The 17,602-nt window shown below is 39.6% G+C and overlaps 1 protein-coding gene across 1 annotated transcript in view; it reads left to right on the plus strand.

Moving 5' to 3' along the window:
- The first annotated feature begins 1,034 nt into the window (after nt 1–1,034).
- galnt2 (UDP-N-acetyl-alpha-D-galactosamine:polypeptide N-acetylgalactosaminyltransferase 2) overlaps nt 1,035–17,602 on the plus strand; it is a 52,575-nt gene continuing 36,007 nt past the window's right edge. Inside the window, exon 1 of the mRNA XM_042000969.1 lies at nt 1,035–1,481. Within this exon, the coding sequence (XP_041856903.1) occupies nt 1,386–1,481 (96 nt within the window). The 5' untranslated portion in view covers nt 1,035–1,385. The remainder of the gene's footprint in view (nt 1,482–17,602) is intronic.

Below are 17,602 nucleotides of genomic sequence, written 5' to 3' on the forward strand. Positions count from 1 at the left end.
ATACTTTTACTTATTTCATTTGTGGTGTATTTAATTTTGTCTGTGCTCCTCTCACTAATTTAAAACTTGTGGAGAAAAGTTGAGTGAAAATTGTTTCTGAAAACAACTAAAAAGGAAATCCAAACCCCAGCTTCTTTATTTATTCATTGTAATATGTTATTCATCTTGATAAACAGGCATTTCATGGGGATTTTTGGCAAGAGATGTACACCCACTCTTCCCCCAATAATAATAATAAAAAAGTATTTAAAAAAAAGCTGCAGCTGAAGATAAAATACAGCTGATGAGAACATAAATATTTGACCAAAACATTACTGCTTTAGGTCAAAACTGTAGAGCTTGGTTGTTATTGTTTGTGACTCCTTTCACACAGCGTTTGAACAATACTTATATAAAATATATACTGGTGGAGATTTTATATTTAAATGAATGAAATTAAACCATACAACTACCCTGAACTGTATGGAACTGAAGAACATGTGAGTGAAAGTTAATCTGAAACATTAAATTAAGCTCTATTTTGGTCAAAGATCATGATTGATCATTTGGAGTTATATTTTTAAAAATGGCATCACAAGTTAAACCTGAAAGTGCACATTTACTGGACTAAAAGATTTCAGACTAAATGGGTTGAGGTTTATGTGATAAGACCAACTAGGCCAACTAAAAATATAAACTTTAATATAACATAAACCAGAATGAAACCGAAAATCATCTAATCTATTTCTGATGGATTTTTTTACTTGCTTGTTAATTTTCTTTTTATTTTATAAATCATCTTCTTTGTTTAAATACTGTGTCCATTCACAAACACTGCAGTGTAGTGAATGAACATATTTACTACACCATTACTTTAATTAGTCTTTTAGTCAGTTTTCTATATTCGTGTCAATAATCAGGCTATTTAAAGCTTTTGTTTCTTGTTTTAACCCAGTTCAAAATGTCTCTGGCGCCCCTATCGTCTCAACACAGACACAGAAATGTAGCTTGGCTCTCACTGCTCTTTACTACATATCAGTAAATTCTACAACACTCGTCTCACGCAGGAACTGCCACACCACTACCAACCCGTCCGTCTTTAGCACGGAACTGCACGGATCGATTAGCTGCCAGTTTCTAGTTTCGGCCCTCCTCCAGGACTGCCTGAGCCGGTGTTTGATTGGATTACAGTCGGCTAGCCTTTACCCTCTAACCTCACTGATGTTGTCTTGCTGCTTCCTGCTCCCTCGGCTTCCCCTTGCCGACTGACGAAGCCTGCCGAAGCCGCACGGCGAAGCGCCCCGCACGGACACAGCCGGCCGGGACGAGCTGCTGTTACAGCCCGAGGAGAGCGGAGCGGAGAGCCGTGATACAAACAGGCAGGCGGACGGAAAAAGCTCGCAGCCATGCGAAGGAAATCGAGGATATTGCTGTGTTTTGCGGTGCTATGGGTGCTCGGTATAGCCTACTACTTCTACTCGGGGACAGCGCTGAGTCGAAAGGTAGGATTTCGTTCCTCGACTGCTTTTTCTGGCTACACAGTCCGCCCTGGTGCCAGTGTGGACGGTTCTTGCGAGACAAAGCGAAGATGTGATTTGATGCTGTTGTGTCTCTTTTCACATCTTTGTTTCTGCGGTTGCACGATGCTGCGAGTAATGTGATAAAGGCCGTGCTAGTATCAGTGGGCAGGCATTGATTTAGTGGAGATGAGTGTGGACAAGGGCTGGAGGGTGGCTGGTCTGGCCGGTTGTCGTGCACAGACCCGGTTTGCTGCCGCTCGTCCTCCGGTGGCAGAGGGAGCAAAGCACGGCCACCACTCGTAGCCGGTTAACCACTTCACGGCGGTCGTGCCCGTTAATACGTGGACACAAAGGTGAAAGCATGCAGAGAAAGATTGTTATTAATATGGGGCTGCTGGCCTGGCTCTCAAGGCCGGGGGGGTTTTAGGGTTAGCACGTCAGCGCAAGCAGCTGCTGCCCGAGTAATAATTGAAGATCAGGAAGTGTGCAGATTAATGCAGTTTTAAATTGCTCATCCACCGTGATGTCAAAGTGATTTTTTTTCCTGTCAAGGGAGGCTTTTCATTTAATTTTTCTGCTATGAGAACCACCCTGGGTCAGCTCAACTTCATTGATGTGCAGATTTCTCATCTATTTTTTTAATGGTCTGATAGGTTATTTGTCCATTCAGTTAATTTCAGTTTGGACTAAATGGTGCTTATAGCTGAAATACTTAGTTTCTATTTCAAACTTTAGTGATTTCAAAGAAAATATGATAAATGTTAATTGTTTTCTCAAGTAAATGGGAAAAAGAGACAAACCTGGCAGTCTCACACTCAGCAAATGTGAGAATGTATTGCTTTTTTCCCTAAATTTATTATAATAAAGATCTTTTGAGCCCTGGACTGATGGCAGACGAAGACATCACCTTGGAAAATTCATCATGGCGTTTCATAGATTAAGGAATGACCTGGCAGATAAATCAATAATGAAGATAATATGTGCAGCCTAATTAGAGACACCTGAGGTAGTCCAAATTAACAGCATCACAAGCTGCAGCCTTCAGCTTGACCACTCCATGTGACCTTCATAAATGAGTTGTGAGACTTTTGCATTAGACTTGATTAGTTTTAGACAGGCTTACCTAATAAACTGGCATTCAGTCAGTTTTCTCTGAGGATTTTCACATACTTGCCATGTAGTGTGTGTTGGGTCAGCGGGTGGGGGGTGTTGAATGAGTGGACATTGATTTCATTCATAATACTTCCAGTCTGCACATGCAGTCATACACTCTATAAGATATGTAAATTTGGCTTCCTCCAGGTGTTAATGTGTACTTTAAGACATGGCACCTTTTTGTACACATGCCTATTTTCACTGCAAGTGTGTCTCCTGATGCTGATGTAGACCACTGTTTTCTTCTTTATATGTATGGGCTGACTTGTGTGGGTGGTTGTGTGCACAGAACATTGCCTCTATTACCACTCGGTATCTGGTTGCGTGTGTGTGTGAACTTCCTGTGTGTATTCCACCTGCCTCCTGTCTTGTCCTATCTGTCTTTCTGTGTTTGCTTTGCTCCAGTCAACCACAGCAGCCCTTTTACTTTTCCATTAGGCTGATAGCTCTACTTGGTCTGTGTGTGTGTGCGCATTTGAGGTTCTCAGCAGGGTCAAAATGATGCACCATGATAAGCAACTTTCTCTGGGGTTGGATTGCGAGCAGCATCAATATGGATGATGGAGTGTGCCTAGCAGGTATCTTTACACTGAGGGACAGTAAATCTGTTCAAACAACACTGCTGCACAGGTAAATAGTTGTTTTCCATCACACCCTTCTCCTGTTTCAGAGAGGGGGAGGCATTTATTAGCTTCTATCTGCTGTTGAGAAGCAAACTTTACTAATCTTGTTTGGTAAATTTTTCATTACTGACAAAGATACTTCCAACAGATGGACTTGATTTTATGGATCTTGGTCGTATGCACCAAATTCAACTACTTCAAAACTGTATTGATACTTGTTGATACTTTTGGTGCATTTTAGGACTACCAGTAAGGAAAATGTTGACTGAAAGTGTGTCTGAAAATCAAGCACATACAGCAAAGACACATTTGAGTAGAAATGGTTCATGTTAGATTTTTTTTTTCTGTTGAAATGTTTCAGTGGATTTAATACTAATGGTTAGCACGATTGCCTCATACCAAGAAGGTTCCTGGTTCGAACCTCAGTTGGGTCCTTTCTGTGTGGAGTTTCATGCTTACCCCTTGTGCATGTATGGGTTCTCTTTGAGTACTTATCTCAGTAAAAAAAAAAGTTAGGTTAATTGGTGTTTCTAAATGCGAGCGTTTGTCTGTATGTTTTGACCCTGTGATGGACTAATGACCTGTCCAGGGTGCACCTTGCCTCTCACCTGACAGCAGTTGGGATAGGCTCCATGGCCCTGGTGTAAGGGAGTATAGCTGATGGGTGGATGGATTTAACATTTCTGTCAGTTACCTAATTACAAACATAAACCTCTAAAAGCAATTTCCACTGCTGCCTCTTAAACTGCTTGTGTCTGTAGTGGTATTGAGCAGGTTAGCAGGAAGCATATATCCATGCGTCACTTGCAGTTTTTATAAGAAGTTTTCCAATCAGCTGCATCTAAATAACAGTCAGATTTGATATTTATATTCATCCCACATGTCAGCCAGGATGCTAATGACATTCTCCTCCCTGCATCCGTCCCACCTGACAAAGCTGCATGCCGTGGTGTCATCACTGCTCCTGAGCATTGTTAAGTGCATGTGGGCTGCTCGCTGTCACACTGCTGGTTCAAATGGCCATTTCTAAAGAATTTGAAAGACAGTATCCTTGCAAGGAGAATTAGTTCAGCCGGCTTCTTCAGCTCAGTCACACACCGCTGAAGCTCCGGCTCCTCAGATCAAAGGGAGGGATTCTACTGTTATCATCTGAAAAATCCCCTATTTGAGAGAATGAGTCACAGCTAGGAGTGCGAACACCAATTTAAAGACACTTTTTGACCACAGTATCTGTGCCTGCATGCTATCACAGTTTTTGTTGGAAAGATAAATGCTCTTTTTTTCCTGTTACAGCAGAAAGAAACTCAAATGTCATAGTGTCCCCGAAGGTGAAGAGCAAACCTTTGCATGAAATGCTCCTTGTACCTTTGATCAGAGATTTCATGCTTCACGAATGTTCTTTTCTTTGCTTAGTTTACACAGCGATTGTGTTCTTAAGCATTTCTTATACTTATGATCATTATATAAGGTTCCATCACCTAAAAACAGTGAAGCCTAATTTTGTCACTTTAAAGAAAGGAAGATGGGAAAAATGTATTCAGCTCTTCTGGTTTCTTATTGTATAGAAATTTGGATCAATTGTATTTTTGAGAAATTCTTGCAGCAAAGATCAATCATTTTCCTACTATCAGCCTTTCACAGTTAGAAATTCCCCATCTCTGCCTTGCATGACCATTGTTGCCTCCATTCCTTTTTTTATATTCTTATTATTACTAACTTATAGACTGAAATGAAAATTTCCCCTTCTTTTCTTCCCCCATACTCACTTCACACTATGTAGAATTGCAGGAATCTTTGGGAGACACCCTGCAGCTGGACTTGAAACAAACCCACACATCTGTAAGTGCATTGTTGTACATGAAGATAATGTTGCAGACATCAGCTGACTCCCTGACTGGGATCTCCCATTAAAGTCTTCCTTGTTGGACAAACCTAAGAGGGATTTTTTTTTCCCTGCCGGCTCTTGAGAAGCTGTTCCTTACTGTTGAGATTGCTTTCCAGCTAATCAGTGGGACGCAAGTACATCTAATTGCAGATAGAGGAAGGTGGCACTGAATTGCAGGAAGAACAACAGTTGCTTACTTTTTTAAAAACAATCAGCTTCTCTTTGAGCAAAGATGCAGACAGATATAAAACTGGATGAAATTATTTTCTCAGGTAACTGAAGGGACATTAATTTGTGTCAGTTATTTCAATTGGGGGAGCAAATGTTTCCTTACATACGTGCAAACTGAAATCCCTGTAATTAAAAACAAATAATGTAACAGTGACTGTTTACAGCATGTGTTGATGATTCGTTCTTTCACAGTCATGCAAGAATAATTCATGAACACATTGATCAGTTCTGATATGGAGCTCAGTTCTCATCCAGAGGTGCAGCAAAGCCTTGAACTTCAGGTATTTGTTAGTGTCTTCTAAGCAGATTTGGATTAGTTTCATATTGGTGACAGCTGAATCTCTGTGAGTTCTTCATCCTTCAGAAAGCTTGCAGGGGGGAGACAATCACACATGAATCTGGTTCAGAACTGGTGAGTGAAAGTTAGTGGGGTTTTTTTTCTGAAGCCTCTGCCTGTAGCTGCATGTCTCAGACTTAATCTTTATCAGTACATCAGTCTTATCGCAGGCAGCGTAACCTCTCTCACCCTGAGCAGCCACACTTCTTAAGAAAAATAGGGCTTTTGCAAATTTTTGGTACTTTTTTGGCCTCAGCTCCTCAGCTCTGCATTCTGTGATTGAGTACAGAGTCTTCACACTTGCAACCAAACAGACCAACAACTGCAGCATGTATACATGTGCTGTTACTGTGGTCTTTATTGTAAAATCTCTTGACATGCTGCTTCATTCATAATCTATATATCGTGTTTTTCAGTTCCTGATGTTGTAAAATAACAGAGACACACATCTTTAAGACATGTTGCTTCAAAACCACTTGAGGCCCAAACAACTCGATATCTTTACAGTGCCTAAATGCAGTATAATGTCAGCTGGCAAGCAAATCCAGTATTGATAACCAAATAAATGTTCTACAGAGCAAACCCATGAATCAATAAGCCAGGAATCCTTGAATATCTTTCAAAATATAAGGGTTTTGATGTGAAGTATTGATTATGTGTGTGCGTGTGAATGCGCTCTTTAAAATAATGATCACTTCTGACAGACGCTCCTCTACTCGGGGTGTAAATTTAGAAACCAGTACTTACTGTTGTGTTTTTGCCTTAAGGATGCAATTAAATGAAGCTCTTATTTTCTTTTCAAAGTCACATTAGATTTGTGCAGCTTCATAGCCGAGCATCTCATGAGAGAGATAGTGTTGCTCTGGTGGAGCAGCTACACAGATGTGTGTTTGTAGGGTTGATAGACTCTTTACTCGAGGGACAGTTGACATTACATGTGGGAGGCGAGAAACTGTTACTGTAGCATCTGGCTCCTTGAGAGAGAAGTGAAAAGAAGTAGAGGATGCAGAAAGTTTCCCCATCTTTATCTTGGGTTTTTATTTTGTTATAAAAGTGAAACCAAAAGTCAAAACCTTTTCTAACAATGTTGAAGTCTCTTTTGATGATCAGTCTTATGTTATAATCTGTATGTTTCAGTTGTGGGTCTCTGATATTCCCAGGGCTGTTAAGGTCTCACCGCTGATTTTGAGTCCAGTTTTTATCTTGGCTTTTCCTTCCATCTCCTAGCAGAGACCAGACAAGTTTTTACCTTAACTGTTGGGTATTTGTTTCTATTGGGAATTCCCTTCAATTTTAGCTGAAGAAAAGTAATCTTAAACCTTGCTTCGACATGCTTTATGTTCTTCAATGTTTATGGGGCTCTTGTGGGGATTTGGCTTTTTAGCTTTTATTCCAAAGATGCATTTTATGGCCAAAAAATTTATCTTACATTACACAATTTTATCTTACAAGATATTACACATTCTTTTGCACAATCAGGGATGGGTGTTTTTCTTTGTCAGCAAGCCTTTCCTTGTTACCTTAGCCCAGATATTCAAAGAACAAAGGATAGTTGTTCCATATCTTGAACAACCAGTACTTTCCAGAAAGTCCTGCCGCTTCTTTAATGTTGCAGTAGGTCTAACAGGAAATTTCATAATACTTTGTCCATTTTTCTCTATTCATGATCTCAAAGATAATCCCACTGAAACAGCCTGACTTTACTTGGAATCAATCAGTTATGTTAATTTAATTATTTCTGCTTTGATTTATAATGTATGCCATTGTATTTAAATATAATGACAAGTGAACTAGTTTGACTGTTGGATCCATTTGATTTGAATCAGGTGTGAAAGAGCAGGGACACATGGAAAACGTGCAGGAATGTGGCTCTCGAGGACCAGGGTTCCCCACCACTGGTGTAAATGAACCAACTCAAGCCTTCAGATATTTCACTGCGCTTATGTCATGAACTCTTTTTGTTTAAATTCTACAAGGTGATGAACTTCATTTATTTAGATGCTAAATTTGATGGCCACTTGCAAAACTTCATTTCAGACTTGCATAACGTTTTAGATGGATTCTTCCTTCAGTACTCATTACATTTTTTCTGTCAATAATTTTCATCATTAGAATTATGTAGTGAAAATCTGGTATAGAAAAAGCTTGGCATTTTTCTTTTTCTTTTTTTTCATTTTTAGCACAGCCTCAAATGTCACTCGGACTCGGGTTGACATTTTCTTTCATTCTTGAGCCTGAAAAATCTAATTTTATACCCTGCGTCCCTGTGAAGCATTGCCTTACACCCTGGTCTCTTGCTCAATTATTCTTTTTTACTTTTTTTGAAGATTAGTCCATATTAGGTGTTGTATTAGTTATCAAAAGAAAGCAATAATCAATCCAACCAAGGATTAAGAAAAGAAGTGACGAAGGAGAGGGAGGGAGAGAGAGAGAGAGAGAGAGAGAGAGAGAGAGAGAGAGAGAGAAAAGGGGATGTTGTTACACTATATCCAAAACAGAGGAATGTTGGTTTGCTGGTGCTTTGGCAGGTTTTTCCTCACCAGTCACAGGGAGTTAGTGCCTGATGTGGAAACTCTGAAACCAAATAATCATATGATTGCACTGAGCAGACAGTTGTGGAGATGCCAGGCAATAAAGACTGAATCATAACTAAGAAATCCTGATCTGTTGTATTAAAAACTCCACTTTTGTTTGCTTTCCTTTCTTTCATATCCTTTCGCATCCATTTTATTTCATGTTCATTCTTTTGAAATTTACTCCCTCAATTCTTGCAGTTAAACAACAAAGCATGTTGCATCTGTTCATGCACTAAACTGGATTATTTTCCTCTTGTGATGATTTTCTTTCCTGGCAGATGACGCGCCTTCATGAAAAAGTTAAAAGGGACGAGGGTAGCCATTGTTCACAGGACCGGTGGAGAGATAAGAGCCTTCCGAAGAGCTTTTTTCTTATTAAAACATCTAGAGAAAAGAAAGCAGCCTTGTTTTGTTAAATTTATCTCTGAGGCACCCAACTTCTTCAGCTGTGTCATAACACGGAGTTTGATGCCCTCAGAACTTCACAGTCAGGTCAGCTGCAATCTGCCCTCCTGCTATCAGGCTATTTTATACAAATATTGATGTGATTTTTGAATGCAGGCGGTCATAGTATTTTGCATATGCCCTGTCTGTGGCAAGGATGTTCAAGTTTGCATGTTTTCCCCATGTATGGGTGGGTTAATCTGTGGGTTCTCTGGCTTCCTCCCACTGTCCAAAGATATGCATGTTATAGACAATAAATGAATGGATGAATGACACGTCTCAACAGTAACCATCCATGTAGCTTAACTGGTGCTTCTGCTAACTGGACTGTGGAAACGCTGTAATGATTATGATGCATTGCAGAGCTTCTTGCCTTTTCCTTTCAATCCAAGTTTTTTTTTTTTTTCTCCCCTACAGGCTTCAATAGTAGAGAGACGTCACCTTATGTTTTTCTTTTTGACATATATGAATATCCAAGCAAACAGAAGGCAGACTGCACCAGCGTATGCATGTGATCTGTAGAAATTTTAGCTCCGCTTGTGTTTTAAAAGCAGTTCCATCTGCTTCACTATCGGTTGTTTGTTGTTGTTGACTTTAGAATCCAACATCAAATATATGCAGAACAGACTGAGAGACAAGCAAGCAGCCCTCCTGTCCACCCACCTATTTCTCATCTTGACACATTGGCTGTAAAAGAGTGTAACATGATCTGTCACAACTGGGTCACAGGATCCTGAAGCTGACTTCATACATCTGCCTCAACCTCAAATAAACTGCAGATCATTGTTTGCTATTTTTTGTTCTCTTCTGAGCACTGTCTTCATGATATCGTTTTCCTGGGTCATTTAAAGAAATCTAAATTCATGTGAAAAATGACTGTATATGAAGATATCCACACTTATGATAAAGTTAGATCTAACTGAATTTTAGAAATGAGATTTCTGGTTTACATCATATGATTGAAAGAATTACAATTCTAACATATGTTCCAACAATTTCCCACCCTGATTAAGCAGTCAGTAAGCAGTCTTTTAAATTAGTTGTGTGTGTAAAGTGTTTAAAGCTAGCACAGCCAAGCTCCTGCAGTGTTCAAACTGAAATTTAAAGATGGAAAAAATTGCCAAAAATAAAAAATCTTTTAAAAACAATATTAATTTTTGCCAAAACGCCACACTAACTGCATGTATCACCTAATTATCTTGGACAAATCTCCATTTTCTTCATACTTCTGCTCTTTCTGTACCTGTCTGGATGAATGAATGAGGCATACTTTTGTTGTTGTGTCATCTTACGGGTTGTCATTACTTGGAACGGAATGTTAAGAATGAATATTAACAGTGTCTGTGTTGACAGCAGCTTCAGACAAAAATTCATAATTCAGGTTGTGTTATAAGTTGCAGCACTTTGTAAGAAATGCTGTCATTGCTGCTTCTTGTGACTTTCCAACCTTGGTGTCAACCTCTGGACAGATTGCTTTAGGACTAACGTGAACACAGTCTCACACACAATGCATAAAAAGGTCCAGATTCCACAGTAAACTTTTAAGGTTATTGACCAACACTAGTGAGGAATAAGCTTGTAAAATGTCCTTTTACAGTATAGTGAAATGAGCTTCAGGAAGCAGAGATGCTGACTCTGCTCTGCCAGCCCTCCTCTAGCTCCTTTAGGAGGAAGAAACAGACTGTGTGGGAGTTTATTTTCATCAACTGTTCTGACATGTTCTGTTTATTTCTGTGATGTCTTTATACACCAACTTGCACAAATCCAGAAAATAGTTTTTTCACTCATGTCTCAAAGTTAAATTTTATCCAATAAGGACAGCCTGAAAACAGTGAAGTGTTTTCAGAGTGTGTGTGGTTTTTAGACTTGCCCTAGTCAGACTTACTTTTGAGGAACTATGAATGCAAGTCATCTAAGTTGTTGAATCTGGAAGGAGGCATAAAAAAGGACCCTTAGACTGCATAGCTAGTATGATGTTAAAAAACAGACTGCTACTGTATGGCATATTTCCCTGGTGACAGAGAACTTGGTTGGCGGTCCTGTAAAAATAGACTCATTTAACATGATGTTAAAGTATGCCTCTACTTTAACATAAACCTTCAATTTAAACACAAACTTAGTCCATCGTCTTCAGAGGTCTTTTTAATGGCAGGCTTCTGCCTCAGGATTGCAGCCTGTGTTAGTTTTAATTGTATGAGTTAATATACAGAGAATTTTATGGTAGGAATTTCTTTGTCGCTCATTATAAGTTGCTTTATTTAACAGTTGCAGTGTAAATCCGACTACAACAGACACAAAAGCAGCCAGTGTCCATGTCTACTTTCAGTGGATGATGCTACAGTATAGAAATAATCTAACAATAAAGTTGCATGGTCATTTTTCTGGAAAAACTATGTAATTACAACCTGCTGATTCTGGTGGCCTTAAGAGTGGAAGATGCAAAAAGTGTGCAAAGTAGCAGAGAAGCAGGTAGGTGCTAGGCTGAAAACAATCCCAACCGGTCCCTGTTAATCTTCCTTTCTAGTGGCTCCTTGTCCAGATCTCCTCTCATATTTGTGTTGGAAAATATACTGATTTAGCTTTTTTGTTCCCTGTTTTGCAACATTTCTACAGTTATGTGGAAATTGTCTATAGTACATTTTGTCTGACAGTTGAGTTTATACTTGATAGGTGGAGCAATATTGTGGAACTCTCCAGTCATCTGGATAGGATCTTGGCCCAATTAGGATGTTTTTTTTTTCTTGAGCAACCAGTTTTTTCTTTATCCAGTAAATTTTTATTGCATCACCATGCATGGAAACATACTGGCAGATAATTTTGTCACTTTGTGTGTGTGTTTGCTTGTTTTTCCTGACTCAGACTATATTTTAGCTTCCCTCAAACAAACTGTACGGTAATATGGTCATTCCCCTCAGTCTCTTCAACCGTCCTCTGTTATGTCTACATTTCTCTCCTCCCCTGGTTGTTTGCTCTTTGTAATAGCGCCTCTCCCTCTTTTCCCATGCATGCTTGCTATTGCATGCTTTTTGTTTTATGCATTTTGATCTTTTGAAGTAGGCCAAGAATATATTTGTTCACCTTGGGAGCCAAATAGTTTACCTGATATTCCTACAATGTCCAGACCCATCAGAAGCAGGTCTGTGGTCCAGTTTGGAGCCCCTAACCCACAGTTTAAGAAACTACATGAACAAGGGTGGGAGGCTCTTGAGCTCTTTGGCCAGCAAGGTATTGTGCCTTTTTCTGTCTCTGTATTTCTGCCTTAAAAGGTAGGTTTGATTTATTTGTGCTTTCAGTTTGGTGGGTGGAGCAGATGTGATTGTGTCAGACCCCATCAAGACGAGCTAAGAATAGCTAAAGCCATCTAACACCTTAGCTTGGATTGGTTTGAAATGGGTTGTTTCTCGCCTTCCCTGCTGGCTGTTAATATAAACGGGAGTCTGACGTCATGTTTGAGAGGAGGCCAAGTGTGCTGCTCGCATTCACTTCACAGATGAAGCTACAGCTAGCTGAGGCCAGGCTTTTGAAAGGTGTTTGAGCATTCACCTCTGTGTGAGATTTAATTCAACCTGCATCTCACTCCTTTATTTGTGGAATGGATGGATGGTTTCTGGATAACAGCACAGGCTGCTGGCTGTCAGGTTTGTTTGTTCCTGACATACTGTTTCACCTGTCAGCCTCCATCTCCTTTCTGCTCTTCCTTGTGCCGCCACCCATTAACAACATGGCAGCCACGGAGTGCCTGATGCTTTCACAGGTCAGAGTTCACCTGCCAGCGAACGATTGACCCAACTGTGTGCATCTACAATAACATAAGAATCTGCAGTTTTAAACAACCAGTAGTAAAGACTGGATGCAGTTTCTGTCAACTGATTAATTAAAATGTATGATGTAAGCAAAATTAAATAGATAAAAACTATAATGGCAGAATTAAATGTTATCATTCTAACTGGATAGAAAATTTTAAGTGATTCTACCATTGATCCCATGAGTTAATCATTATCATAAACCCACTTGTCAGCATGTCCACACATTTAAAATTAGCTTGTACAGGAAGTCTGAAATGTATATTTCATTTACAGCCACAGAATCCACAACATTCATTTTGTTTGGAATAGAAACCAGTTGTACTTGCTGTTTGCATGTCACTGATAATGTAATGATAAGTATCCTCCTGTGAGTATTTTGAAGTGGCCTTCAGCCAGATATTTATAATAGCTGAGCAAAACTGTGAGCAACACCCACAAACTGCCAGGCCAGTTTGTAAAAAGGGTTTGATAAAGGTCTGTAATATGTCACTCACTGATTTCTTTAAACTCCTAAGTTATAATTCAGAATGAGATGTATCCCTCTCCCTGGGGGGAATCACATGATGAAAGTAGCAATTTGTTTCAAAGGGTTTCTGTCCCATTCTGAAGAAAAACGGTCTTTTTTGTGTGCTAAAAAATCTACAGAACAAGAAGCGAAGTGTGTAATTAGACTTTATTAAAAGTCTTACATCTGTTCCCTTTCTGTAAATCCAGCCTGTTAAACACATCAGTGGGGTTTAATGCAAAGCTGAGTCGGTGTCATGATCCTGACAGGCTGTGTACTCGTTTTGTTGCAACATGGACACAGAAATGTGACGTAGTTGTGCATCAACGAGGGCCAATTAGAACCAGATGTTTTAATGACACACAAAACATGATGTTATGCTTGTGTCCTAATAAGCATGTGTAGACCTCCATTCCTACATGACAGTCAGGGCATGCATCAAGCTTTGGATTAATAATTAATGTATTTCATAATGAGCTGTGTGAGCAGATTTTTTTTTCTATTTTTAATATCTTGGCTTGCAGACTTTTTCAAGTTTGCCCTTGAATCTAAACAACTTTGTCCTTTTTGTGCACAAATACTATCAATATACAACCATGTTGGGATGCTATGGTGTATGTTTGTAGTTAACAGAATTCCAAATTATTAATCCTATATTTAGTCCAAGGTAGCACAAAAAACCTCACATTAACTGTTTCCAAACAGGCCAGTATAGGACGTGGATTTCTTTACTGTGACATCATGTTTTGTGGTTTGGCATTTATTTGTTGAAGTAAGCAGTTTCTTCTCTGAAACGTATGCCATCTAGTTTTCAGAAGTGTTATACTACAGAAATGATATTTTAATTCAGTGCTGACTAAAGGTCTAAAGATGAAAGTGATGTTAGTTTTTTGGCTTAGAGCCCGGATTCAGGGATTTCTCTGGGCTCCCAGAAAATTAATATCGTGCATCCAATTTATTAGAAATTTTAATCCCTGTTTTAGCTTTTCCCAATATAAATTACTGGCATTAAATAAAACTGAGCACACATAAAAAATAAATAAACAAACAAAACAAAACAAAAACCCAACAGTATACATGGTTAAATTGAAGGGCAAGGTGAGGCTGCTCTGCTTTCTGGACTGTGCACGTGCATTACACGCCTCTGCTGCTTACTTCCATGAAAAAAGTTTCCTGACTTACAAGCAGCTTTTCTCCTTTTATGGCAAAGAAAATACAGACATACAAATCTGCACCCACACACACACACACACACACACACACGCAAACATGCTTGGTTTATGTGGCCGTAGGAAGTCTCTGTTAACACGATGCATTCTGTAGTCCTTTAACCTAACGTTTACCATATGAGCTAAATGCCTAACCCTAACCTTTACTTTTAACCATAATCGTTTCCCAACACTGACTCTAGAACTGAGTCATAACCCTCAAAAGTAATTGTAGCCAAGAGCAGGACATCACTGCCCTACACTTATGGGAAGTCTCTGTATGTTTGTGTCCAGACGTTTTTTTATTTATTTATTTTACCTTTCATGACAAACAAGTATACACACACACACACACACACACACACACAATCCTATAGTATGAGAAAATGAGCTGTAGTGTGATTTCAGTTGGTATCAGTGCTGTAACACTGGTAAGGTCAGCAGCATATGGAGATGTAAATACACCCAAAGCTGTTTGTTGTTTTCTTCTTGCTGCCTTTTTAGAGCATATTACAAACTAAATCAAATTCTCTTTTAAAAACACCAGGAGCTGCAGTTTTCACAAATAACAGACCTCTTTGTGTAATGAACATTATGGAAACACTTCCTGGCACGTAAATTGCCTTAAATCCAGCAAAAGCCCTGGTGGTGGTAGTCATGACAGACCTCCACTGGTGGTTGAGGAGGTACAATCAATTACTGTTTAACAGGGAGCAGAAGGAGGAGAGGGGCATCAAAGAGGGCAGGGAGGAAGAGAGTGCTGAAGGAAAAGAAAGGAGAGGAAGTAGGTGGTTGATGAAAGAGTTTGTACAACTGAATTGAGGATTTCAGCATTACAAACCACTGCACCCCACCACCCTGACCTACTTTTTCCTCTGCTGACACACACTCGGATGATTCAGCGTTTCACTTCACCTCCTTCCCCGCTCCTTTTTTCACCATTCACACTCAACACTTCTCTTCTTCTTGCCCTTCCTCTGTCTCGTTTTGTAAATGCCCCTTTCGGTGTTCCAGCAGTGATTTCTTTCTGTCGGAAAAATTGGATCTAAACTTGGCCATTATCGGTTGTTCAAACTCTCAAACTCCCACCGACTAACAGCACAGAAGTAAGCACCTTTCACAATGCTGAATAATCGCTGCTACCATGAAAACATTTGACATTTTGGGTACATTGCATGGATTTAAATTGAACAGTTTGGTTTTTAAAGGATGATTCATATTTGTATAACACCAACAGATGACAGTGTAATGACTCTGAATGCTACTCACTCAGCATGTGATGGATCACGTTTTATACCCAGGTAGAAGGATGAAAAGCGGCATACTTAACCAGGCAGAACTGAAGATTCATTGGATCAGGTGTCCCGCCACTCTGCCTTTCTTCTTCTGTTCCTCCACGCTTCTTGTTTCTCACCCCCACAAAAGTCCTCACTGACCCTGTCAACAACTGTGAATCAACTTTCATGCGTTCTTTCTTACTTTTTATTTTGCTCTTTTCATGTCTGGCTGGACTCAAGCACAAAGGGTCCTGTCTCTGACCTCTCTTGCTCAACATCAAAAGGCTGTGTTTGTCTTAGAAAGCATTGCTGTACGACAACAATACACAAGGGCTCCACAGGACTGTCAGCTGTGATGGTTGGCGATTGTACACAATTCATACTGGTGCATGCCTGCTTTGAGAAATAGAACACCTTCCTGCCCCTCAACCCTCTTCCGAATTAACATTTTGTTGCAGGCGGCATGGAAATTAATTTGAAATGCATTAAATTGATTTTGTATAAACACATGTAATGAGAGAACACTTTCTTGCCATACACACTGGATGTAGAGTGAGTGATTGTTTTTCCTCTCAGATGTGGGCTGGATTCATCGTTTGCAGAGCCACACCGCTAAACCCAGCAGACACGGCGAATGTTGAAAACTTGATTTTCCCCCTGAGGGAAAGATCTTCCACCGGGTGGATGTTTTCTCAGTGCCAAAAGTGAGCTTACACTGTGATTATGATGATAAACGGCAATGAAAGAGGCACAAAAAAAAGTGTTATTTGCAGCTAAAACTCTTGTGAAAGCAACAAGTTTACAGTAAATGGTAAATTAGTAGGATGTGTGGCTGTGATGTGGTTCGGTAATTTGCTTCTGTGTGGCGGTTTGACAGACTGAAGTCACTCACGGAATCATTCACCTCAGCTGGTGTTTAACAAAGAAATTAACAGGAACTGCAACTGATGATTTGTTAGATCTGATAGTTTGTTGAAGGTGGAGTGTGTGTGTGTGTGTGTGGGAGGGGGGGTGCAGATAGGGTTTTGGGAAAAGGTTCAGGGCACACAATTCTTCCATTGAGCTGTCATCCAATGCCAGTCTCTCTTGCTTTCCCTCTTTCTCACACACCCTGGTGAGACTTGTCACAGTTTGCTCAGTGCAGTCTAATTTCTGAACCTATTGAAGCTGAAAGGACTTCATGACTGTCTTGTGGATTTTATAAACAGCCCTTTGAGCTCTTGTTAATTTGTTGTGCTGTCATTGTGCTGTCATTTAAGTATAAAAGCATTTTACTGTTTTAAATGAATGTCTCATATTTCAATATGAGACATTCATTTAAAATAAAAAACAATTATAAAAAACAAAATGACTTTTTCTTCAGCTGTGAATCTGCAAAAATGTACATGTGTGTGTGACACTTATGTAATATTTTGGATAACTCCAGTTGTAGCTTAATAAACATCATGAAGTCAGAGGGGCCGCAAAAGGCTTTTTTTTTTTTTTTATCCTAGGATGGTCGACTGAACACATTAAAGCTCCTCTCTGTTACTGACCTGTGTGAGAGTTTCAGTAGATGAGTGCTTTGCAAGCGTTTGGGCGCCTATGTTTCTGTGAATAGCTAAACAAGTAAAAGATGACCTGATTTCCACAATTTTCAAAGTGAATGTTAAAGCACTTCTTAAATATTTAAACCATGTTGACTTTTTATTTTAGTCTTCTACCGTTTTCAAATTAAAAAAGAGGAAAAGAGCCCAAGGAAAATGCTTGCACTGCATGTTCCCTTGCAGACATAAGACACTTATTGGCACTTTGTGATAAGTTGTTCATATTATATCATCTACATGGAGGACCTTGTTCAAGTGGATCAGCGTTTACAGAAAGAGGGTGTCGTACTTGCAGACAAAGAATCCAATCAGCTGCCAAGTCTGTGCTGTCACAACAAATTTCTAGGTATGCCGGTGTTCACACGGAGCCTGGCTCAGTTCCTGTGATTATCATATTTACATCACACGGACCCCACCAGAGCTTGACAGATACACAAGCTGTAACAACCTTGTAAAAACCTCTTTGTGAA

The sequence above is a fragment of the Melanotaenia boesemani genome, chromosome 1 (genome assembly GCF_017639745.1).
Source record: "Melanotaenia boesemani isolate fMelBoe1 chromosome 1, fMelBoe1.pri, whole genome shotgun sequence".
Taxonomy (NCBI): domain Eukaryota; kingdom Metazoa; phylum Chordata; class Actinopteri; order Atheriniformes; family Melanotaeniidae; genus Melanotaenia; species Melanotaenia boesemani.